At 37.8% G+C, this 24,375-nt stretch overlaps 1 protein-coding gene and 1 pseudogene across 1 annotated transcript in view; both read left to right on the plus strand.

The window, feature by feature from the left end:
* Positions 1 to 24,375, plus strand: part of SLC30A5 (solute carrier family 30 member 5) — a 36,977-nt gene that overhangs the window by 10,845 nt on the left and 1,757 nt on the right. The window contains exons 4-15 of the mRNA XM_021700427.2: positions 604 to 689; positions 5,192 to 5,279; positions 8,792 to 8,879; positions 10,067 to 10,143; positions 10,384 to 10,554; positions 11,218 to 11,506; positions 11,685 to 11,893; positions 12,831 to 12,988; positions 13,828 to 13,957; positions 16,779 to 16,980; positions 17,621 to 17,847; positions 23,632 to 23,760. Of these exons, the coding sequence (XP_021556102.2) occupies positions 604 to 689; positions 5,192 to 5,279; positions 8,792 to 8,879; positions 10,067 to 10,143; positions 10,384 to 10,554; positions 11,218 to 11,506; positions 11,685 to 11,893; positions 12,831 to 12,988; positions 13,828 to 13,957; positions 16,779 to 16,980; positions 17,621 to 17,847; positions 23,632 to 23,760 (1,854 nt within the window). The remainder of the gene's footprint in view (positions 1 to 603; positions 690 to 5,191; positions 5,280 to 8,791; positions 8,880 to 10,066; positions 10,144 to 10,383; positions 10,555 to 11,217; positions 11,507 to 11,684; positions 11,894 to 12,830; positions 12,989 to 13,827; positions 13,958 to 16,778; positions 16,981 to 17,620; positions 17,848 to 23,631; positions 23,761 to 24,375) is intronic.
* LOC110589820 lies at positions 19,590 to 19,790 on the plus strand (annotated as a pseudogene).

Genomic DNA, 24,375 nt, shown 5'->3' on the forward strand with positions numbered 1-24,375 from the left:
GCATATAGAAATGTCCTGCATTCTGTATTGTCATCTCACATTATTACCTCTTTGGACAGTCGTTAGACCCTACTATGTGTTTGCTTTGTGCAACAACTTAGAAAACTGTGCCATGACTTTTTATTAGAATGACAAATTTATGTACCTCTGTTTTAGAGACCATGCATGTTTTTAAAAATAGGATTAATATTTTAATCCCCATCATAGCTTTTTTTCTCTCTTTTCAAGTAATTGAAGCTCTGAATATCTAATGGAAAAGAATTGAAATACTAAAAACATCACGTGTTCTAGCAAACTAGTGAGAAACTACTGAAAAAAACCCACAAATTTGTATTTTATAGAAAAAGATTTCAAGATCTAACAACAGACAAGAATATAGAAAATGGAAAACAATACTGTCTTACAAATCTAGATTTAGTCAAGGGATCTGCACATTTTCTATTTAAGTTCAAAATATGTGATTATTTTTAAAAATGTAATTATTTAGCCTTTAAAATATCTAAGTGCTACCATTATTTTCTTTCCCTGTATATTTTATTTAAGATTTTAAGATACTAGCAAAACATATGACTAAAATTTTTAATTTTTTGTTTCCATTCATAGTGGATCAAAATATTTAAACATGCAGTTGCTGGGTGTATCATTTCACTCTTGTGGTTTTTTGGCCTCACTCTTTGTGGACCACTAAGGTAAATAAAAATGCATATTTTGAATGTTTACTTATATTTCTTAATTTTGAATATTAGTTTTATTCCATTATATTTTATGTCAAGTATTTATGTTAAGTTATATACAAATGCTTCTCTCACTCCTATAGCATTGGATATAACTCAGTATTTATTTATATGGGGGGGCTGGCAAAACCTCTTTAATTTGTGGACTATCTTTTGGTTAACACTGTAAATGTATTGTTCATGATCTGTTGTGATATTTTACTAGTTAAGAGTCCAAACAGTTTCAGAAAATTTTTAACATAGGTGGTTTTTTATCATCCATTGGTGATCCCTTTTAGCAACTGATTTTAGAAACTAAAAGGTCTGAAATGGTAAATAAAAACCAGTAGGAAAGCAAAATTTGGGGGGCACCTGGGTGGCTCAGTCAATTAAGTGTCTGCCTTCAGCTCAGGTCATGATCCCAGGGTCCTGGGATTGAGCCCCAAGTTGGGCTCTCTACTTACTGGGGAGCCTGCTTCTCCAACTCCCTCTGCCTGCCGCTCTGCCTGCTTATGCGCATGCTCTCTCTCTCTCAAATAAATAAATAAAATCTTGGGACACCTGGGTGGCTCAGTTGGTTAAGTATCTTCCTTCGGCTCAGGCCATGATCTCAGGGTCCTGGGATCAAGTCCCACATCGGGCTCCTGGCTCAGCGGAGAGTTTGCTTCTCCCTCTACCCTTTCCCCCTGCTCGTGATCTCACACTCTCTTTCTCTCTCTCTCTCTCTCACTCAAATAAATAAATAAAATCTTTTTTTAAAGAATTTCTTTCCTGTGAGATTGTATTTTGTTCTGTATGTTATTAAATCACTGTCCCAATATGTTAGGGAAGAAAGGTGGAAAATTGTTAAATTCTTACTTGACTCCTTATTTAGTCTTATATTTCCCATCTTACAACCTGGCACTACCACCAGCTCCTCTGCCAACACTGCCCCTCTCATTCTTTTATTAAAACTATCAGGAGCCCCGGGGTGGCTCAGTTGGTTAAGTCTTCAACTCTTGATTTCAGCTCAGGCCATGATCTCAGGCTCCTGAGATCAAGCACTGCATTGGGCTCCATGCTCAGCATGGAGTCTGCTCGTACCTCTCCTTCTGCTCCTTCCCCCTCTTGTGCACTCTCTCTCTTAAATAAATTAATTAAATTAAATTTAAGAAACAAACAAAAACAGGGACGCCTGGGTGGCTCAGTCGGTTAAGCGGCTGCCTTCGGCTCAGGTCATGATCTCAGGGTCCTGGGATCAAGCCCTGCATCCGGCTCCCTGCTCAGTGGAGAGCCTGCTTCTCCCTCTCCCTCTCCCAGCCGCTCTGCCTACTTGTGCTCTCTCTCTGTGTGTCAAATAAATGAAATCTTTAAAAAAAAAAAAAAAAGCCATCATGCAGGGGTGCCTAGGTGGCTCGGTCAGTTAAGTATCTAACTCTTGATTTCGGCTCAAGTCTTGATGTCAGGGTCATGAGATCGAGCCCTCATCAGGCTCTGTTCTGGGTGTGGAGCCTGCTTGGGATTGTCTCTCTGTCCTTCTCCCTCTACCCCCCATCCCCATTTGCACAAGTGTGTGCTTGCTTTCTCTCAAAAAAGAAAAAAGGAATTGCGTGATTTTCTTTTTGAGGGAGGGGCAGAGGGAGAGAGAGAGAATCTTAAGTAGGCTCCCCACCCAGGTTGGAACTCCATGCTGGGCTCCATCTCACAACCCGGAGACCATGACCTGAGCCAAAATCAAGAGTTGGACACCTAACCAACTGAGCCACCCAGACGCCCCATGCAATTTCTTGATTAGAAAGACTCCATCGGTGTTCCATAGCCTGTCTTATTTTAGGTTGGTATTACTTTGCTGATATATTTATTTTCTTAAATTGTATCTCACAGTTATTAATAGAATTAAAGTTAGCACTGCTGTGTTCTGTTACAGATTTTTGAGTAAAGAGGAAAAATGAAAAATTTTTAAAAGAGCAGCTAAAAATCTTAATATTTAGATCCTATAAGCCCTGTTTTGGCTGGTAATAATGTTTTTCAGTTTTTTTTGGTTTTTAAGATTTTATTTATTTGTCACAGAGAGAGAGAGAGAAAGCACAAGCAGGGGAGGTGGCAGGCAGAGGGAGAAGCAGGGTGGGGAGCCCAATGCGGGACTTGATCCCAGGACCCTGGGATCATGACCTGAGCCAAATGCCGATACTTAGCCGACTGAGCCACCCAGGCATCCCAGTTTTTTTTTTTAATATTTCATACATATAAAAGAGTAAATATGAATAAGAATGTTTAAGTAATAATAAAGTGGGGGCACTTGGGTGGCTCAGCCAGTTAAGCGTCTGACTCTGTTTCGGCATAGGTCATGATCTCATGGGTCGTGGGATTGAGTCCCACATTGGGCTCCCTCTGCCCCTCCCTCTTCCTCTCTAAAAAAAAAAAAAAAAAGGCGGGGTGTCTGCTTGAGTTTCCCTCTGTCCCTCCCCCCCACTCTCTTTTCTGTCTCTCTCTCAGTTAAATAAATAAATCTTCAAAAAAATAGTAATAATAAAGTGAACCTTCATGTATCTAACACCCAACCCCCAAAATAAAACCTTACCAATACCTTTGAAGCCCTGTGTGCCACTCCTGACTATGTCCCCATCTCCCCCTACCCTTGGGTATAATCAGCATCTTAAGGTTTGTTTTTCATTTTCTTGGTTTTCTTTATAGTGTTTTCACATATGTATCTATGTCTTTTATGTTGGTTTTCTTAATGTTTAACTTTGCAAGTTTTTTACTTTGTATGAATAGAATTACATTGCATGCATGTTCTACAGCATACTTTTTCCATTTAATGTTATGTTTGAGACTTGCCCATATTGATGCATATAAGATATATATAGTTCATTCATTTTGATGGCAGTTTTTTGAAATATGATTCATATACCATAACATTGATTCTTTTTATGTTAGTCCATTTGGGCTGCTATAACAAATACTGTATCGACTGGGTGGCACTTTTTTTTTTCTTTTTTAAGATTTATTTATTTTAGAGAGCTTGCATGAGCAGGGGGAGGAACAGAGAGAGAAAGAGAGAAGCAGAGTCCCCACTGAGTGTGGAGCCTGACATGGGGCTCAATCCCAGGACCCTGAGATCATGACCCGAGCCAAAATCAAGAATTGGAAGCTTAGGGGCGCCTGGGTGGCTCAGATGGTTAAGCATCTGCCTTCGGCTCAGGTCATGATCCCAGAGTCCTGGGATTGAGCCCCGCATCAGGCTCGCTACTCAGCGGGGAGCCTGCTTCTCCCTTTCCTTCTCCTGCTCCCCCTGCTTGTGCTGTCTCGCTCTCTCTGTCAAATAAATAAATAAAATCTTAAAAAAAAAAAAAAAGAAGAATTGGAAGCTTAACCAACTGAGCCACCCAGGTGCCCCATAGACTGGGTGGCTTTTAAGCAACACAAATTTATTTCTTAGTTCTGGAGACTAGGAAGTCTAATATCAAGGTGAGGCAGACTGTCTGGTGAGGGACTGCTTCCTGGTTCATAGACAGCTATCTTTTCTCAATAACCTCACAGAGCAGAATGTGCAAAGAGAATACTCTTGTAGTCTTTTTTTATGAGGACTCTAATCTCACTCATGAAGGAGGGTTCCACCCTCATGACCTATGCACCCCAAAGGCCCCAATTTCCAAACACCATCACACTGGGGATTGGATTTAACATATGAATTTAGAGGGGACTCAAACATGCAGTCTGTACCAGATTTAAAGTGTACAATTCAGGGGCACCTAGGTGGCTCAGTTGGTTAAGTGTCTGCCTTCGGCTCAGGACATGATCCCAGGGTCCTGGGATCAAGTCCTGCATAGGGCTCCTTGCTCAACAGGAAGCCTGCTTCTCCCTCTCCCTCTGCCTGCTGCTTCCCCTGCTTGTGCTCGATCTCTGTGTCTCTCTGTCAAATAAATAAATTCTTTAAAAATAAATAAAACCATTCTCTTAAAAAATAAAAAGTGTACAATTCAGCATTTCTTAATATATTCATAGAATATCATTCATTTCTATTGTTGTACAATAGTCTATTGAATGGATATATTCTATATTATTTATTCCCTTACCAGTGACATTTAGGTTGGGGATACTGCAAACATAGCTGATAGGAGCAACCTTCTAAGTATTTCCTTGTACACATACACAAGAAATTGATATAATCCTACAAGTTGTACCATTTCAGGTTCTTTTTTTTCCTCCTCTTTTTTTTTCTTTTAATTAAATAACCCCCAATATGGGGCTTGAACTCACCATCGAGATCAGGAGTGGGGTGCTCTACCAACTGAGCCAGCCAAGTGCCCCTAGTCTCAGCCTTTCTGGGGTAGATAAGGCCAGAAGATAGATTATTCCAAAGCAGTTGTCCCTATTTATTTTTCTCAGTGTTTTATGAAATCAAGGGGAAATACTTATTTTCTCTTACTGTAGTTGAATTCATGCTTCTTGGTGAAGATCAGATATATTTTATGAATGATAATATTGTATTTTTATAGGACTTTGCTGCTATTTGAACACAGTGATATTGTTGTCATCTCACTACTCAGTGTTTTATTCACTAGTTCTGGAGGAGGACCAGCAAAGGTACAATTTTCTGTTATTAGACACTTGAAAATTGGAAGTTATACATGTAAAATATTATCCAAACCAATTAAATAAAATCTTTACCATTTAAAAGAATGTAGGGGCTTTTTCTGTTAATTTTAACTTTTTCTTACAAACTTTTTTTTTTACTTTTTATTCTGAAATCATCAGATATTCATAGGAGGTTGCAAAAATAGCACCAAGAGTGCCCTTCACTCAATTTCAATGGTAATTTCTTACCCAACTCAAGTAAATTATCAAAACCAAGAAATTGGGGCGCGTGGGTGGCTCAGTCATTAAGCATCTGCCTTCAGCTCGGGTCATGATCCCAGGGTCCTGGGATCGAGCCTCGCATCGGTCTCCCTGCTCAGTGGGAAGCCTGCTTCTCCCTCTCCCACTCCCCCTGCGTGTGTGTCCTCTCTTGCTGTGTCTGTCTGTCAAATAAATAAATAAAATCTTAAAAACAAAACTAAGAAATTGACATTGGTATAATCCATAGACCTTATCAAGACACAGAACAGGGGTGCCTGGGTGGCTCAGTCGTTAAGCGTCTGCCTTCGGCTCAGGTCATGATCCCGGGGTCCTGGGATCGAGCCCCACTTCAGGCTCCCTGCTCGGCGGGAAGCCTGCTTCTCCCTCTCCCACTCCCCCTGCTTGTGTTCCCTCTCTGGCTATCTCTCTCTCTGTCAAATAAATAAATAAAATCTTAAAAAAAAGACACAGAACAGATTGATCACCACAAAGATCTCCATCGTGCTGTACTCAGGGCTCTTGCCCACCTCATTCTTTTTTTTTTTTTTTTAAGATTTTATTTATTTATTTGACAGAGAGAAACACAGCAAGAGAAGGAACACAAGCAGGGGGAGTGGAAGAGGGAGAAGCAGGCCTCCCACAGAGCAGGGAGCCTGACGCGGGGCTCAATCCCAGGACTCTGGGACCGTGACCTGAGCCGAAGGCAGATGCCTAACGACTGAGCCACCCAGGCACCCCCGCCCGCCTCATTCTTTACCCTTATTCATCATTTTTGGAAAACACCTAAGAACTTGTTATAAAGTCTGATGAATATCCAACATTTTGCCAACTAGGCCTTATTTATCTTAAGTAACTTAAGTATTATCCTTTTTTGGTAAATGAGTCAAGAATCTGCAATTCCAAATTTTTATACCTACAGTATTTCCTCTTTACCAAATTTTTTGCTGTGTATGATGCATTGTCCCAGTTATAGGGGAAAGGAGAAATAAAGACAAATAAGATGTAGTAGTCCCTGTTCTAAAAGGAGCTGTTGCTCCCAAGTAATGGAGGCAGATGAATAAAATTAAGTGAACAAAATAACATGCCAAGTAGAGCAGAGAGACTACCCAACCCATAGATTTCAAATGGGATAATTAATATTAAAGCATATGCCACTGTTTCTTTCATCGCACTCATAGAGTACTCCAAAATAAATGTCAACTAGATTGAAGCGTTTTGTGGATAAAAATAAATATATAGGGGCACCTGGGTGGCTCAGTCATTCAGCGACTGCCTTCAGCTCAGGTCATGATCCCAGGGTCCTGGGATCGAGCCTCGCGTCGGGCTCCCCGCTCAGCGGGAAGCCTGCTTCTCCCTCTCCCACTCCCCCTGTTTGTGTTCCCTCTCTCACTGTGTCTCAGTCAAATAAATAAATAAAATCTTTAAAAAATAAATAAATAAATAAATATATAATATAAAATAGTCTCAATATAGTATAACAGTATGTAAAATGTATGTAAATATGCAACGTGCAATACAAATATATGTATAAAGTAATATATATAAATGTGATATACTATAATATGTAAAATAATATAAATAGAGCTATAAATGTGTGATAATATAAAAAACATCAATATATATAATATAAAATATAGATGGATAATTAACTACAAGCAAAGAACTCTCTGAGCATAAAAGCAGTGGGAAAAAATCACAATAGGAAAACTCAGTACATTTGACTTCATAATGATTATAAGTTTCTGTGTAACAGAAATCGTTGTGCAGACAACAACCAACAACAGAAAATTACCACAAATAAAAGTTTTACATTTCTTTCAAAATATAAATTAGTAAAGTCAGTTAAGAAAAATGCATAAGATTCTCAATAAAAATGAGCCAAGGGCAGCGAAAGGCAACTCACAAAAGAAATACAAATGTTTTTAACACATTAAAAAAAAAAAATTGGGGAGCCCTTGGGTGGCATAGTCGGTTAAGCCTTGACTCTTGGTTTCAACTCAGGTCATGATCTCAGGGTCATGAGATTGAGCCCCGTGTCGGCTCCTTGTTCAGTGTGGAGTCTGCTTGAGACTCCCTCTGCCCTTCCCCCCTTTCTCTCAAATAAATAAATCTTTTAAGAATATAATTTAAAATAAATAAAAATTTTGCTGCACTAATACTCAGAAGTTAGAATATAAATCGTACACATCGTGCCCTTAGTGTCTGTAATGAATCTGGGCATCTATTCAGGACACAGCATGTTTTTTTTCTTGGTTATGACTGAAGCACTACAGAAGTTGCCCTCTTTAACAAAAGATTAAATTCTATTCTCCATATCTGGATATTGTTGATACTGTCATATTCTAATATAATGAAAATAATGAAATTTAAAATTGTGTGATTTATGTATACTGGCTTTTGTCAAGATATCCATCTACCACACTAAGAATTTATCAAGTGTAGTGGTAATCATGTTAATGAATAGAATAGGATTCTCACTTTAAATTTTAACTTTTACTTAACGAAAGTATGTGGCAGTGTACCTGTAAATTTATAAATACAGAATGTATAATAATGCTATTTAGATGGCTTTTATACCCTAAATTCTGAAGTATTTGCATAAACTAGGCAATATGTTTTTCCTGATTTTCTTTTGTCAAAATCCTTTCCTGGGATGAGAATATAAACTTATAAAAAATTCATCAGCTTTTAAATGCTCTACAGTTTTACTGGATATGAGAAGTGACTTTGGGGGCGCCTGGGTGGCTCAGTTGTTAGGCTCGGTTCGTGATCCTAGAGTCCTGGGATTGAGCCCCCTTTCAGGTTCCCTGCTCAGCAGGAAGCCTGCTTCTCCATCTCCCACTCCTCCCCTGCTTGTGTTCCCTCTCTCGCTGTCTCTCTCTCTGTCAAATAAATAAATAAAATCTTTAAAAAAAAGAAGAGGGGCGCCTGGGTGGCTCAGTCTTAGTTAAGCGTCTGCCTTGAGCTCAGGTCATGATCCAGGGGTCCTGGATCGAGCCCCACATAGGGCTCCCTGCTCAGTGGAGAGCCTGCCTCTCTCTCTCTTCCTCTGCTGCTCCCCCTGCTTGTGATAAATAAAATCTTTAAAAAAAAAAAATACTGCAAATTTATATTGTATAATAGAAGGGCTTTAATGTGAGATGTTATTTTTTCTTTAAATATTTATATGAAAAACATTTTTCTTTAGCATTTGTATAGTCATGGTCTTAAAAGTCAACTCTTGAAATAGCCATCCTTGGTAATATTTTCTTCATTTTCAGACAAGAGGGGCTGCTTTTTTCATTATTGCTGTGATCTGCCTATTGCTTTTCGACAATGATGATCTCATGGCTAAAATGGCTGAACACCGTATCCTTTTGCAATAGATTGGAGTAATTTAGTCTTGCAGAAAAATAGAAGACTGGCAGAATGGGACAAGAAGGAGGATTGAATTAAAATCAGTCATGAATGAAACTTCCATGGATTAATGTAGGTATTCAAATAATGAATAAATTTATTCTAAACTAAATATTTTATAGCATCTCCATCAATATCTTCTACAGGGACAGTGAAAGAATATTTCAGAATGTCCTGGTGCTTAAAAAAAAAATTTTTTTTTATTTGCCAGTCAACAAAATCACTCTTTTGGCTCCCTTGTAATAAATTCAACGATTTAAATGCTCAATTTAGAAGTCAGTTGCAATTATTAAATACAAACTTCTTTGAAATTTAATGAAAAATCTTTGGCATCTTCTTGCCCGAAAGAAAAAGCTGAAATTCCTTCACCTGGTAATCACTCTCTTGCTCTAAACTGTTATTTCTAGTTGAGCTTCCACTATTCTATAACCCCAACTTTCCAGTCAAATATGTATACTCCTTTTCCTCTACAAACAGACATACCTTGTTCTTTCCTGTCCATACACCTTTGCCCACTCCATTTAGCTGACCTTAGAACACCAGTTTTGATTCTTCTGGTTACTTATACTGTCCTAAAGCCTGTCAGTTAACTAATTAATAGTTTACTTTGTTATAGTGAAAGAGAGTGGTGTGACTTTGCAGAATTCCAGGTTGCTTGTGATATGCCACCCCTGCCCCTTTCTCCTTGCTACTTGCTTTACTGAGGCTTATGTGGTCAGTGATTTAGAAACAGATTTAGGACTGATTTGACATCTTCTGAAAGAGCAACCTTAATTCCATGACAGTAGTGGTCCAAGAAGGTCCTTGCTCTTGTCCCTTTCTCCTACTTACAATGTGCATGCATATACTTTTGGAGGTTCACTACCAATATTTAACAACTGTATCTCAAGCACTATTATAATTGTTTTGGAGACAACAAAAGAAATACAGGCCATTCCAATTTGTAAATCATGTCCCAAAATTAAATTTTTAATTGTTTTGTTTTTAAGGGCAATAAACTGTTGCTAGTAGTCAGGTTTGGGGCCCCCAAACTAGTCTATAGTCAGCCTAAAATAATGTAGCTAAAATTTTAGGAGGACTTCAGGATTCAAAGACTTAATATTTGGGATTTTTTTTTTCCTTTACTGCAACTCACTTAGCTGAAGGACATCATGACAGTGCTCTAACTCACATGCTTTACACAGCCATTGCCTTCTTAGGTGTGGCAGATCACAAGGTATGTTCTTTTCTTTATTCCTGACGAGATCAAGAGACTGAAAAGTTACAGCAACTGTAACTTTAAAAGTGCGCTTAAAATAAGTTACCAGTAATTTACAGTACTGCCTGACATTTAAGTAGTTCAGTAATTTGGCATATGGAAGAAACATAATAGCTCCATTTCTTCAAATATTATGTATTTAAGGATTGGGTATTGGACTGTGTGTTTCTAATGAAACTTATCTAATTTTACTCATAGGGTGGAGTATTGTTGCTAGTACTGGCTTTGTGTTGTAAAGTTGGTTTTCATACAGCTTCCAGAAAACTCTCTATAGATGTTGGTGGAGCCAAACGTCTTCAAGCTTTATCCCATCTTGTTTCTGTGCTTCTCTTGTGCCCATGGGTCATTGTTCTTTCTATGACAACTGAGGTAAGAGTAGGAATTTATTGGTAATAAGTAAAATGAATTGCTCTTACTAAATAATTTTAGTTCAGTACATTGTATTTTATTTCACTTTGAGCTTGCAAGTATCTTAAATTATCATTGCTTTTTTTATCATTTTTGAAAATTTTTGGAATAAATTTATTGTTTATAGAAAATACAAATCAGGTACTATTACATTTGTATATTCATCCTATTCCTGTGGCCCAAAGGAATCAATTAAAGAAATATTTATTAATTTGAGAGAGAGAGAGAAAGAGTGAGCTGGGGAAGGGGCAGAGGGAAAGAGACGAGCCGACTCCGTGCTGAGCCTATTCAGGGCTTGATCCCACAACCCTGAGATCATGAGTCGGATGCCTAACCAACTAGCCACCCAGACACTCCTAAAGAACCCGTTTTATAGTTATTGTGTGTTACAAGGATTGTGGGTCACCTAGTATTTATATAATTATTAAACCATAGTGCTTTTGCTTTCAATACTTTGGGGATTACTGGGAAATGTACTAATATTTTGCAGCTCTTATATCTTGGCATTTTATGAATCATTGAGTTAGAATATTTGTTTAAATATAAAGGGATTAACTAAAACATAAGATGTGAACTTTATTCCGGTGTAGTACTAACTAATTTTTTTCTTTTTTTAATTTCTAGAGTAAAGTCGAGTCTTGGTTTTCTCTCATTATGCCTTTCACAACAGTTATCTTTTTTGTCATGATTCTGGATTTCTATGTCGATTCCATTTGTTCAGTCAAAATGGAAGTTTCCAAATGTGCCCGCTATGGATCCTTTCCCATTTTTATTAGTGCTCTACTTTTTGGAAATTTTTGGACACATCCAATAACAGACCAGCTTCGAGCTATGAACAAAGCAGCACACCAGGAAAGCACTGAGCATGTCCTGTCTGGAGGAGTGGTAGTGAGCGCTATATTCTTCATTTTGTGTGAGCATTTTTCCCCTCAGGAAATTTCATCTCATGGATTCTGATGTTGAAATCATTTACTTAATTTGGGAATTTGTTTAGTGCTTGCATTTAGTGCTGAGAGATACCGTGTTGATTTTGGTAGCTTAAGCTTTTAAAACTTGTAATGTTGTTGCTGTTGTTTTCTCTTTTTTAAAAGCTGCCAACATCTTGTCATCTCCTTCCAAGAGAGGACAGAAAGGCACCCTAATTGGATATTCTCCTGAAGGAACACCTCTTTATAACTTCATGGGTGATGCTTTCCAGCATAGCTCCCAGTCAATCCCCAGGTTTATTAAGGAATCGCTAAAACAGATTCTTGAGGAGAATGACTCTAGGCAGATCTTTTACTTCTTGTGCTTGAATCTGGTAAGATTTTTATATATTTGTGGCATATCTTAAAAGCTTAATCTTTTAATTTTGACAGTCTGGTATAATTCTCATAATTCCCAAATTTCTGATACTTAGAGAGGGGCTAAAATTATATTTTCTCTCAGTGATAGGAGGATTACAGGATCATATTCAGACTACTTAAGCAAACAATTTTTGAGGCATTTTAGATTTTTATCTACTTCTTATAGGATCTCACCATAGACCAGGTTGCTAACATTTTATAGCCTAGTTTATTGAGTTCTACAGACATAAATGAAACGATTTCCTTTTAAATAATTGATAAGATGAACATATCTGATTCAGTGTAGTATCTTACAGTTTTGTTGTTGTTGTTTTTAAGATTTTATTTATTTGTCAGAGAGAGAGCACAAGCTGGGGGAGTGGCAGGCAGAGCAGGCAGGGGAGAAGCAGGCTTCCAGCTGAGCAAGGAGCCCAATGCGGGACTTGATCCCAGTACCTTGGGATCATGACATGAGCCAAAGGCAGATGCTTAACCAACTGAGACACCCAGGTGTCCTTATCTTACAGTTTATATGAATTGAAATAAAGTGGCAGTATATCTTCAAGTAAGATTTGCATAATAAAAGGTTAAGGGGCGCCTGGGTGGCTCAGTTGGTTAAGCGCCTGCCTTCGGCTCAGGTCATGATCTCAGGGTCCTGGGATCGAGCCCCACATCGGTCTCCCTGCTCGGCGGGGAGCCTACTTCTCCCTCTCCCTATGCCTGTCCTTCCCCTGCTCATGCTCGCTTGCTGCCTTTCTCTCTCTCTTTCTCTCTCTCTCTGTCAAATAAATAAAAAATCTTTTTAAAAAAAATTTTTTTAACTAAAAGGGTAAAATTCTCATGATTAAGTTCTGATAAATCTCTTGAAATCTCCTAACATATTCCTCCCATTTTTCTTTAAATTTTTTTTAGCTTTTTACCTTTGTGGAATTATTCTATGGCGTGTTGACCAATAGTTTGGGTCTGATCTCAGATGGATTTCACATGCTGTTTGATTGCTCTGCTCTGGTCATGGGGCTTTTTGCGGCCCTGATGAGTAGATGGAAAGCAACTCGGATTTTCTCCTATGGGTAGGTACACTGACCATCAAGGTGATATAACACAATGAAAAAATCCTAGGGGCAAATTCCATCTTAGGGAATAAAATATAAGTATTCCTTTTAATACAAATAATTTTTCAGAGCCTTAGTTTTCTTTAAATTGAAGTAGATACGAGGAAATAAACCAAGCATATGATAAATAATAAATTGCGGTAAGCTCAAGATTATATTCCCTGACTAATTCCTCTTGTATGCAGAGAGCGAAAATCAGTTAGATTTTGAGCTCTTTGCCTAACAGTTTATTTGAGACAATGGAATGTGCATGGTCATTTGCATCTTTGCTGTTAGAAAGAGTATTCAAAATTTGAAGGGACTATGCATGAACATGAAATATCCGTTCATCAACTGAATAATTGAATTCAACAAATGTTAGAATCCTTGATTTGTACAAAGAATTTTGATAAGACCTACCCTGAATGGATTGATAAATTCAGCTCTTTTCAGCTGTTAATATTTTGAAAGATAGGTGAGCCAAAAATACAAATAATTTTGGTACAAAGCAAAATCTCTGGGCTGTGACAGGTACAGAGCCCATCAAAGGAGAGCCCATTAAAGGGAAAGAAGGAACTTCTTGCTAAGAAAGGCTTTGTGTAAGGGGAAACATTGAAGAAGGACTTAGATAAATATTTGTAATTACAACAAACTTAAGTACAGAAAGACTCTTCCAGCATTAGTATGGTGTTTAAAATCTTGTTAATTTTCTGATCGTATTATTTATATATGTAGTTGAAAATCTGGACTTATATCCTCTTTTTACTTTAAAAATATTTGTCATTTTCCTTTTCTAAAAATACATTCTACATTTTTAGGTATGGCCGAATAGAAATTCTCTCTGGATTTATTAATGGACTTTTTCTAATGGTAATAGCTTTTTTTGTGTTTATGGAGTCAGTGGCTAGATTAATTGATCCTCCGGAATTAGACACACACATGTTAACAGTAAGTATTTTCCTGTTTGAATTTCTATTCATACCCCCTACAGCATTTTCCATGCTAAAGTTTAACTACTCGTAGTTACTGATCTAGGAAGGTTTTGTTTTTTAATTTAAATTAACATAATTTCTTATCTTGTAATTATATTTATGCTGCTGACTCTTAGAAATTAATCCTTTTCTCTAATATTTTAGTCAGAATATTAGGTGACAGTCTATTTTTTTTTTAAAGATTTTATTTATTTGAGAGAGAGTGAGAGAGAGCATGAGAGGGGAGAGGGTCAGAGGGAGAAGCAGACTCCCCACTGAGCGGGGAGCCCGATGTGGGACTCAATCCTGGGACTCCAGGATCATGACCTGAGCTGAAGGCAGTCGCCCAACCAACTGAGCCACCCAGGCGCCCTTAGGTGACAGTCTAAAACATACAGATTTCTTTCTGACTTATTAAATGTTTTTGTGTGAAGATATGCTTTTTAAATACCTGAGGAAGGGGCACCTGGGTGGCTCAGTTGTTAAGCGTCTGCCTTTGGCTCAGGTCATGATCCCAGGGTCCTAGGATCGAGCCCCGCATCGGGCTCCCTGCTCGGAGGGAAGCCTGCTTCTCCCTCTCCCCCTCCCCCCTGCTTGTGTTCCCTCTCTCGCTGTGTCTCTGTCAAATAAAATCTTTAAAAAATAAATAAATAACTACCTGAGGAAATTTGCAAAATGATAGGGAAAGCATCAGAAAAATATTATCATTTTAAAGGCTTTACTTTGTTGATTGTACTACTGCTGTAGTAGTTTATAATGTTCTTCCTTTTCCTCCAAACCTTTGCATGTGCTGTTTCTTGTAGTTGGCATGCCCTTCCCTCACATCTGCCTTTCAGCCTTTGTCAGGACTTCGCTTATATGTCTCTTCCAGTGAGATACTTTCCCTTAATCCCTCTCTTCCCTCCTCAAAGTTTGGTAGTTTTCCCTTTCTCAGTTTTCCTTTTGTTTCTTTCCTTTTTTTTTTTTTTTTAGCAACATTGAGTTATAACTCCTTTGTCTTTCTTCCACAATTAAAGATGTAAGTGAAGTATCTTCAGGACCTGAATTGTCTGTCATTAACTCTTAAACTCTAGGACCTGGCTTGTTAGTAGGAAATCAGCAATTGTTGAATGACTATAAGTTATAAATCTGGTTGCTGGAAGCTTATATTAGTAAAATGCTTTGGATTACAGTTTAGAAATATATTTTAAATTTTAAATGATTTTATCTTTTGATCTTTAATATTTACTACAGAAATACTTGCAAAAAATATTTGCACAGGTGTGTAAAGGTGCATGATTCCTTGTGCCATTGCTCATAATGGTGAAAAAATGTCCACCAAGGAAAAGACCGGTTAAATAAAGAAATAAAGCTGTCATTTGTAGGATACTATACAGCCAATAAAAAGAATGAGGCATATCTGTATACACTGGCATGAAAAATACTTATAAACTGTACTAAGTTAAAAAAAAATTTCCAAAGTAGCATTATAATATGATGCTATTATTGGTTTAAAAAGGTGTTTATGTATGTATTTTAGTATGTGCATAGAAAGTACACCATTCTCTTAGTGACTAATTTTTGGGGGTTAGATTACAGGGAGCTTGCACTTTCTACGTTACTTTTTTCTGATGAAATCTATAGAAATGAAGTATTTATCATTAGAGGAGAAATACTTGAGATGATGGGGTCTCTGTATGCAGTATTTGATTTAATTCAAAATTCAGTAACCATTTTCAAGTTCTTCATAAAGCTAACTAAAATTTTAAAATCTGACAGATAAATGGTCTGAGCCTCAGTAAGAAGTGTATAATACATGTTTACTAAAGTAAATCTCTTGTCTTACAAACTTTGGAAATCAGGGGCTGAGTGGCTCAGTCGTTAAGCGTCTGCCTTCGGCTCAGGTCATGATCCCAGAGTCCTGGGATCGAGCCCCGCATCGGGCTCCCTGCTCTGTGGGAGGCCTGCTTCTCCCTCTCCCACTCCCCGCTTGTGTTCCCTCTCTTGCTATCTCTCTCTCTGTCAAATAAATAAATAAAATCTTTTAAAAAATTAAAAAATAAACTTTGGAAATCAATTAGAATTATCTGTCCCCATTATTTTTATATATTATTTTTATAAATCAAGTGGACTTCTCTAAAGGAGAAATTTTAATATATGTAAATTAAGTAACACCCTGAACCATCCAAAATCATTTTGTAAGAGAGGATAATCAAGGGTAAATAACTTTGTTTATCCTTTGGGGTGTTATGTGACATTATTAAATCAAGATAATTCCATTCACTTTGTTTAAAAAAAAAAGGTGAAAGATTACTATTATATGTTTGTTTTTCCATTACATGTTTTTTTACTTTGGGAAATTTTACTATATTTTAAGAAACGCAATAAGATTATATGTATTTGTAATCCACTAGTTAGTAAATTATAATCATTGCCTTACAAACCGAAATATAAATGAGATTTCAGCTACAGTGCATACTTGCTCTAGTAAGCAGTACTTTCAAACTTTATTTAAATAAAACAAAACTCTAGCATAACTTATTCATAAACCATGAACCAAGTACTTGTTCTTCACTTGATTAAAGCAAGCCCAAATTCCTCTACTTGTCAAAACTTTGCTATTTGAAAGTTAAAATGTTTCTTCTAAAATATTCTAAAATCTTTTTAAAAATTTTGGATTTCCTTACTGAACTTAGATTTTACAAAAATACTTTGAAAACTGTAAACAGAAAAACATATTTAGATATATAGTAACTTTTAAATAACAAATGTACTTTTAAAATTACAAATTTAAAAGTTTTCTTTTCTCCTTTTACTAGCCAGTCTCAGTTGGAGGGCTGATAGTAAACCTTATTGGTATCTGTGCCTTTAGCCATGCCCATAACCATAACCATGGAGCTTCTCAGGGAAGCTGTCATTCATCTGATCACAGTCATTCCCACCATACGCATGGACACAGTGACCATGGGCATGGTCACAGCCACGGATCTGCAGGCAGAGGCATGAATGCTAACATGAGGGGTGAGTCCTTGCCAAATATTGCCCTACTTTTCAACTGTGTTCTGAATTGACACTGTCTTATTTGTATTAAATATTAGGCTTCTGGTACAGTTGTATTTTTGAAAAACAGTCTGCTGCTAAAAAAATGTCTGAAGTCATCTGCTGTAGAAAATGCTCACATTTGTTCATAAATGTCAATTTTTAAACAGATTATTGTATTATAGAGTCTTTTTCATAGTAACATTTGCATGAATATTATTTGGAAGGGAAATACTGTGTCATTATGAACTTTCACTACAAAAGAACCAGGAAATTTTTATTGTACTGTAAAATATATAGGGGAATTATTTATCACTTATTGTGTTGAATTATTTATTGTGATTGCTTAATTTGGATAATGTCAAAACTTGGCTCGTGTGATTTCTAGGAAAACCACACCATCATAAAACTCACCACTCTGTGCTATAGTTGCCTGTATCTTTCCCTTTTTACCACTGTGCTGTGAATTCTTTGAGAGCCATGACCATGGTTTTTTTGTTTTTAAGTACTGTCCCCTAACAGAATTAGGTGCATAGTAGGTACCCAGTAATATTTATAAAATGGATAAAAGAACTAAATTAGATGTGCTTTAATTTTTAATGTTTTCATATTTTACTTGTAGGTGTATTTCTACATGTTTTGGCAGACACACTTGGCAGTATTGGTGTGATCGTATCCACAGTTCTTATAGAGCAGTTTGGATGGTTCATTGCTGATCCCCTCTGTTCTCTCTTTATTGCTGTATTAATATTTCTCAGTGTTGTTCCACTGATTAAAGATGCCTGTCAGGTTCTACTTTTGAGACTGCCACCAGAATATGAAAAAGAACTACATGTTGCTTTAGAAAAGGTACTGTGTGTAATTTCTTCACTGTATTTTTTCCTTTTAAAATAGAATTTGAAAATATAATAAATAAATAAAATAGCATTTGAAATTGAGTAAGTTGACCCAACTAGAAATGTGCAAAATATGAATTAAGAAAATACAGTTTTAGGACATAAAAAGGGGCACCTCGGTGGCTCAGTCGGTTAAGCATCTGACTCTTGATTTCAGCTCAGGTCATGGTCTCAGGGTCGTGAGATCAAGCCCTGCATCCGCATGGAGCCTGCCTAACATTCTCGGTTCCTCTCCCTCTGCCCACCCCCCCCCAACTTGTGTGTGCGCACACACTCTTTTTCAAAAATAAATGAATAAATAACATATAAAATAGGGAGTGAATAAATGGAGAGATTTTTCTTGGATGGGAAACTGTATTGTGAAGTTGTATTTCTTTCATTTAAATCTCAGTGCAGTTGCCTCTCCTGAGATTCTTTTCTTTTGGTTGTTTTTGTTTTGGGGGAGACTAGGTAATCCAGTATTACTTAGAAACTTATTTGGAAAAGTTAATGCTTGAGAATAAACAACAAAAAAAATACAAAAATTACAGAATTAACTAATAGGATCCCATTCCGTGATTATAAAGTTACAGAATTAACTAACACAACTAACAGTTTTATTCTTGCACAACAGTAAACACAAAAATCAATTTTTAGAAAATTGGTTGTGCAGAAACAGACCCAGGAATTTATGGAATTCAGTATGTAGCAAAGATGGCATTTCAGATCAGTGGGGAGAAAGGGTGGGCCTAATTAATATTTCCACTTGGTGGAAAAGAAAAGCTATATCTTTACCATCAAATATCAAAACATATTTCCAGTGGACTAAATATGTAAATGATAAAAAATAATAAAACTACTAAAATAAAATAGAAGAATATTTTTAGTGTATTTCTCTACAGAGGTAGAGAAAGCCTTTTTTAATAAGCTTGAATTGAAACTAGAAGCCAAAGGGCACCTGGGTGGCTCAATTGTTTAAGCCTCTGTCTTCAGCTTGAGTGGTGATTTCAGGGTCCTGGGATCAAGCCCCTTGTCAGGCTCCCTGCTCAGGAGAGAGTCTGCCTCTCCCTCTGTGCCACCCCACCCCCACTCATGCGCATGCTCTCTCTCGGAAAAAAAATATATTTTTTTTTTTAAAGAAAAAAAAGCAGGGGCGGGGGAAGGAAGGGGGTGCAGCACGTGGGTGGCTCAGTCGGTTAAGCATCTGCCTTCGGTTCAGGTCACGATCCCAGAGTCTTGGGCTCAAGCCCCACGTTGCACTCCCTGCTCAGTGAGGGGCCTGCTTCTCCCTCTCTCTCTCTCTCTCTCTCTCTCAAATAAATAAAATCTTAAAAAACAAACAAAACCAAAAAAAACACCTAGAAGCCAAAAAGGAAGGAAGAAAATCTAGAGATAAGAGCGATTGAAAATTATCCATCAGCAGAAGACTCCATTAACAAATAAATACAGATCGGGGCGCCTGGGTGGCTCAGTCAGTTGAGCGGCTGCCTTCGGCTCAGGTCATGATCCCAGGGTCCTGGGATCGAGCCCCACATCGGGCTCCCTGCTCAGTGGGAAGCCTGTTCCTCCCTCTCCCACTCCCCCTGCTTGTGTTTCCTCTCTCGCTGTGTCTCTCTCTGTCAAATAAATAAAATCTTTAAAAAAAAAACGAAAAACAGATCTTTGAGCTTGCAGAGTGGACACCATGAGCAAAGCTCACCCACTCCCAAGTTGAAACAATTTATGGACCAGAAATTATCACTGAAATTAAATGGTGGTGGACACATCCAAGGAATATTGCAGGGGTTCAATCCCTTTGTCAATCTTGTGATACACGATGAATGTGTGGAAATGGCAACTAGTGGGCCACAGAACAAGATTGGAATGGTTGTAATATGAGGAAATGGTATCATGTTAGAAGTCTTGGAACGAGTATAAACAATGGGTGTGTACTCTGGAAGAAATCAACTGCTTCCACATGTCCTCTCTCCAAAGCACCTGTTTTACTACAATATAAAAATCAGGTCATGTGCATTTTCATATTGAACTTTTTTGTTAAGTAAGCTTTTGCAATAATCAGAATGCTTTCTCAGGCATTGTGAATGTAGAAAATTGAATATTAGCTCATATTCTAATTTTTTCTGACGTGAACTGCTCCTGTTTGAGACCAATTTGTTCCAAAGCTTTTATGCATTAATATAGAAGCCACTAATCAAATGTGAAGCATGGCAAGGATGCCTTTTTTCCATCTTTTAATGGAAAGATAAAGAACCTGCAAACCTGAGCAAGTTTCTTCTGAAACATTAAATGTAATTTTCAAAACTCTTGTAATAGCTTTTGAACATAAATGGGGGAAAATATTTGAATACAGGAATAGAAATAGAACTCGGGAGAAAAAGAAAAGGCAGACAAGGGGAAAATATTTGCAGCACATATAAACAGGCAGAGACTTACTATCCAAAATAATTTTTTTTTTTTAATATTTTTTTTTTAAAGATTTTATTTATTTATTTGAGACAGAGAGAATGAGATACAGAGAGCATGAGAGGGAGGAGGGTCAGAGGGAGAAGCAGACTCCCTGCCGAGCAGGGAGCCCGATGCGGGACTCGATCCAGGGACTCCAGGATCATGACCTGAGCCGAAGGCAGTCGCTTAACCAACTGAGCCACCCAGGCGCCCCAAAATAATTTTTTTTAATTAAGAAAAAGAGTCTTGGGGCACCTGGGTGGCTCAGTCGTTAAGCATATGCCTTCGGCTCAGGTCATGATCCCAGGGTCCTGGGATCGAGCCCCGCATCGGACTTCCTGCTTAGCGGGAAGCCTGCTTCTCCCTTTCCCACTCCCCCTGCTTGTGTTTCCTCTCTTGCTGTGTCTCTCTCTCTCAAATAAATAAATAAAATCTTTTTTTTTATAGTTTTTTTTAAGATTTTTATTTATTTAAGAGCGAGAGAGTGAAAGAGAGCACGAGAGGAGAGAGGGTCAGAGGGAGAAGCAGACTCCCCGCCGAGCAGGGAGCCCTATGTGGGACTCGATCCTGGGACTCCAGGATCATGACCTGAGCTGAAGGCAGTCGCCCAACCAACCAAGCCACCCAGGCGCCCCTAAATAAATAAAATCTTAAAAAAAAAAAAAAGTCTTGTAGGAATATGGACTTAAGAATATAAACCGGCAATTCATAGAAAAAACAAATACAAAATAAATGTTTTTCAGCTTGTGGTCTGCCATATCTTTTTTTTTTTTTTTTTTTTTAAGATTTATATTTAAGGGGCGCCGGGGTGGCTCAGTTGGTTAAGTGCCTGCCTTTAGCTCAGGTCATGATCTCAGGGTCCTGAGATCGAGTCCCACATCAGGCTCCTTGCTCAGCAGGGAGTCTGCTTCTCCCTCTCCTCCCTACTTCTCTCTCACTCGCTTGCTCTCTCAAATAATATTTTTGTAAAAAAGATTTTATATTTAAGGGGCACCTGGGTGGCTCAGTTGGTTAAGCCTCCAACTCTTGATCTCAGTCAGGTCATAATCTCAGGTTCCTGGGACTGAGTCCCGCATCAGTCTGTGCACTCAGTGGGGAATCTGCTTAAGATTCTCTCTGCCTCTTCTGCCCCTCCCCGCACTAGTGTGTCCACTCTCTTGTTGTCTTGCTCTCTAAAATAAAATTTTTTTAGATTTTATTTATTTATTTGAGAGAGAGAGCACAAGCGGGTGGGGGGGAGGTGGGCAGAGGGAGAAGGAGGAGCAGACACCCCAGTGAGCAGGGAGCCCAGTGTGGGACTCGATCCCAGGACCCCGGGATCATGACCCGAGCCAAAGGCAGACACCCAACCAACTAAGCCACCCGGATGCCCAAAAATAAATAAATTTTTTTTTAATTTTATTTTTAAGTAATCTCTACACCCAGCGTGGGGCTCAAACCCACAACCCTGAGATCAAGAGTCACAGGTTTCACTGACTGAGCCAGGCAAGCACCCCTCATTTTTTTTTTAAGTAAGCTTTACCCCCAACATGGGGCTTGAACTCATGACCCTGAGAAAGAGAATTTGATTCCTTTTTTTTTTCCTTTTTAAATAATCTACCCTCAACATGGGCCTCAAACTCACAACCCCAAGATCAAGAGTTACATGTTCTTTTTTTTTTTTTTTTTTAAGATTTTATTTATTTATTTGACAGAGACATAGTGAGAGCAGGAACACAAGCAGGGGGAGTAGGAGAGGGAGAAGCAGGCTTCCAGCGGAGCAGGAAACCCGATGTGGGACTCGATCCTAGGACCCTGGGATCATGACCTGAGCTGAAGGCAGACGCTTAACGACTGAGCCACCCAGGCGCCCTTTTTTTTTTTTTTTTTTTTTTAAAGAGAGTACAGCAGGGGGAGAAGTAGGGAGAGGGAGAAGCAGGATCCTGCTGAGCAAGGAGCCCCACACAGAGCTCAGTCCCAGGACCCCGGGATCATGACCTGAGCCAAAGGCAGACTCAACCAACTAAGCCAGCCAGGCGCCCTTGCCATATCATATTAAATTAGGATCTACTGATGAAAAGTTGGTATCTTGACTATTTAAGGAATAACATCTTTACATTGTTTTCATAAATAAAATTAGTAAAGTTTTCTTACCTTCTTATTAGTGAATACTACATCCTACATCCTACTAAAAGGAAAAAAAAGTTTTATTTCAAAAATAAATTATGCCCATTCTGGAAAACTTCCAAAATATATTTTTTATTTTTTTTTGTTTTTATTTAAGTAATCTCTGCCACCAATGTGGAGCTTGAACTCACATGTTCTACCAGCTGAGCCAATGAGGTGCCCGTGGAAAGAAGCACTTTTAAAATGTGCTTTTCTATATTAAGATATTTTGAAAATAGGGGTGCCTGGGTGGCTCAGTTGGTTAGATGTCTGCCTTCAGCTCAGATCATGATCCCAGGGCACTGGGATCCAGCCCCAGCTCGGGGCTGCCTGCTCAGAGGAGACTCTTATCTCTCAAAAAAATAATAAATAAAATCTTTAGAAAATTTTTTAAAAGATTTGAAAATAAAAATGATGAAAACTGTTTTGTACTGCTTTGTTAATTTTTCCCCATTTAGTTATGTCATGTTGGTAAACACTCTCATACCTTTCTAATGAATGTAGTGTTACATTGTATGCAATATCTATTACTTATCAGTTCATTGTTAAAACACAGAGGATAGGGCGCCTGGGTGGCTCAGTTGGTTAAGCAACTGCCTTTGGCTCAGGTCATGATCCTGGAGTCCCTGGATCGAGTCCCACATCGGGCTCCCTGCTCGGCAGGGAGTGTGCTTCTCCCTCTGACCCTCCCTCCTCTCATGTGCTCTCTCTCATTCTCTCTCTCCCAAATAAATAAATAAAACCTTTAAAAAAAATCACTTAAAACATAGAGGATATCTTTTGAACATGTTTATATAAACATTAATATGTGAATTGTGTATGAATGTGAGGAAACCAAGTAGTCCATTGAAAGTATCCAGTGTTTAGAAAAGGCAAAGTACCTCTTAAAGAGGTGAAAATGGGTACGCAGCTATTGAGTGTAAAGACACCTGTAACCCCCATTCATTTCCTCTTCAGAGCTGTCTTCCCTGACATCACTCCCAGTTCAAAATATTTTAGGCAACTTTACTTCAAACGAGTTGTCCCTTTCTTTTCTTACTTCTTTGCTCTCCTTATTATCTTTTTTAAAAATCAGCTTAATAGTGGTTTCTGGACCAAAAAGATTGCTTTGTGTTAAGTAAATTAGCCTTTTAAGTCCATTTACATCACCTCTCCTTTTATTTGACAGATACAGAAAATAGAAGGATTAATATCATACCGAGACCCTCATTTTTGGCGTCATTCAGCCAGTGTTGTGGCAGGAACAGTTCATATACAGGTGACATCTGATGTGCTGGAACAAAGAATAGTACAGCAGGTGATAATCTTTTGTTTTTAAAGTAATTTCATTTGAGTTAATTCATGTATAAACTGGGACATATTATAAATCATACGGTTGAGTAATCATTTATTCAAAAATATCAATCTTTTAGCTGTCCAAGGATAATATAACTTATTTTTTATATCTAGATTTGTTTTCTACCCCAAAATGGTTAAAATAAAATTAAGTTTTAGTATTTAGATGATAAGCTTAAGTGAATGTAATAAAGTTTACTTATGATCCACCTTGGCTCCCAATCGATTATCCAGAAATAAATTATTATAAATACAGATCTAGATTAATAATAATCACAGTCAAGCTGGCAGCATATAACACTGTGATTGGAGGCAAGGATCAAAGCAGTTCCTATATTCCTGTTCTAAACCTACCATATTGGAAACAAAAGCTGTTTCCCTTTTCAACTTTGAATGTCAGGTCAGTAATTTACTGGCCATCTAAAGGATTATAGCTAATATTTGACCAAGTAAATAAATAATAAATATTACTTTGAGGATTATCTTTGACTGTCTGTGGCTATGAAACACCTGATAGGGAATACCAGTTATTTAAGACATACACTAAATGTATTAATCTAAATGCTTTAAAATGTAT

This window comes from Neomonachus schauinslandi, chromosome 7, assembly GCF_002201575.2.
Source record: "Neomonachus schauinslandi chromosome 7, ASM220157v2, whole genome shotgun sequence".
In the NCBI taxonomy this organism is placed as follows: domain Eukaryota; kingdom Metazoa; phylum Chordata; class Mammalia; order Carnivora; family Phocidae; genus Neomonachus; species Neomonachus schauinslandi.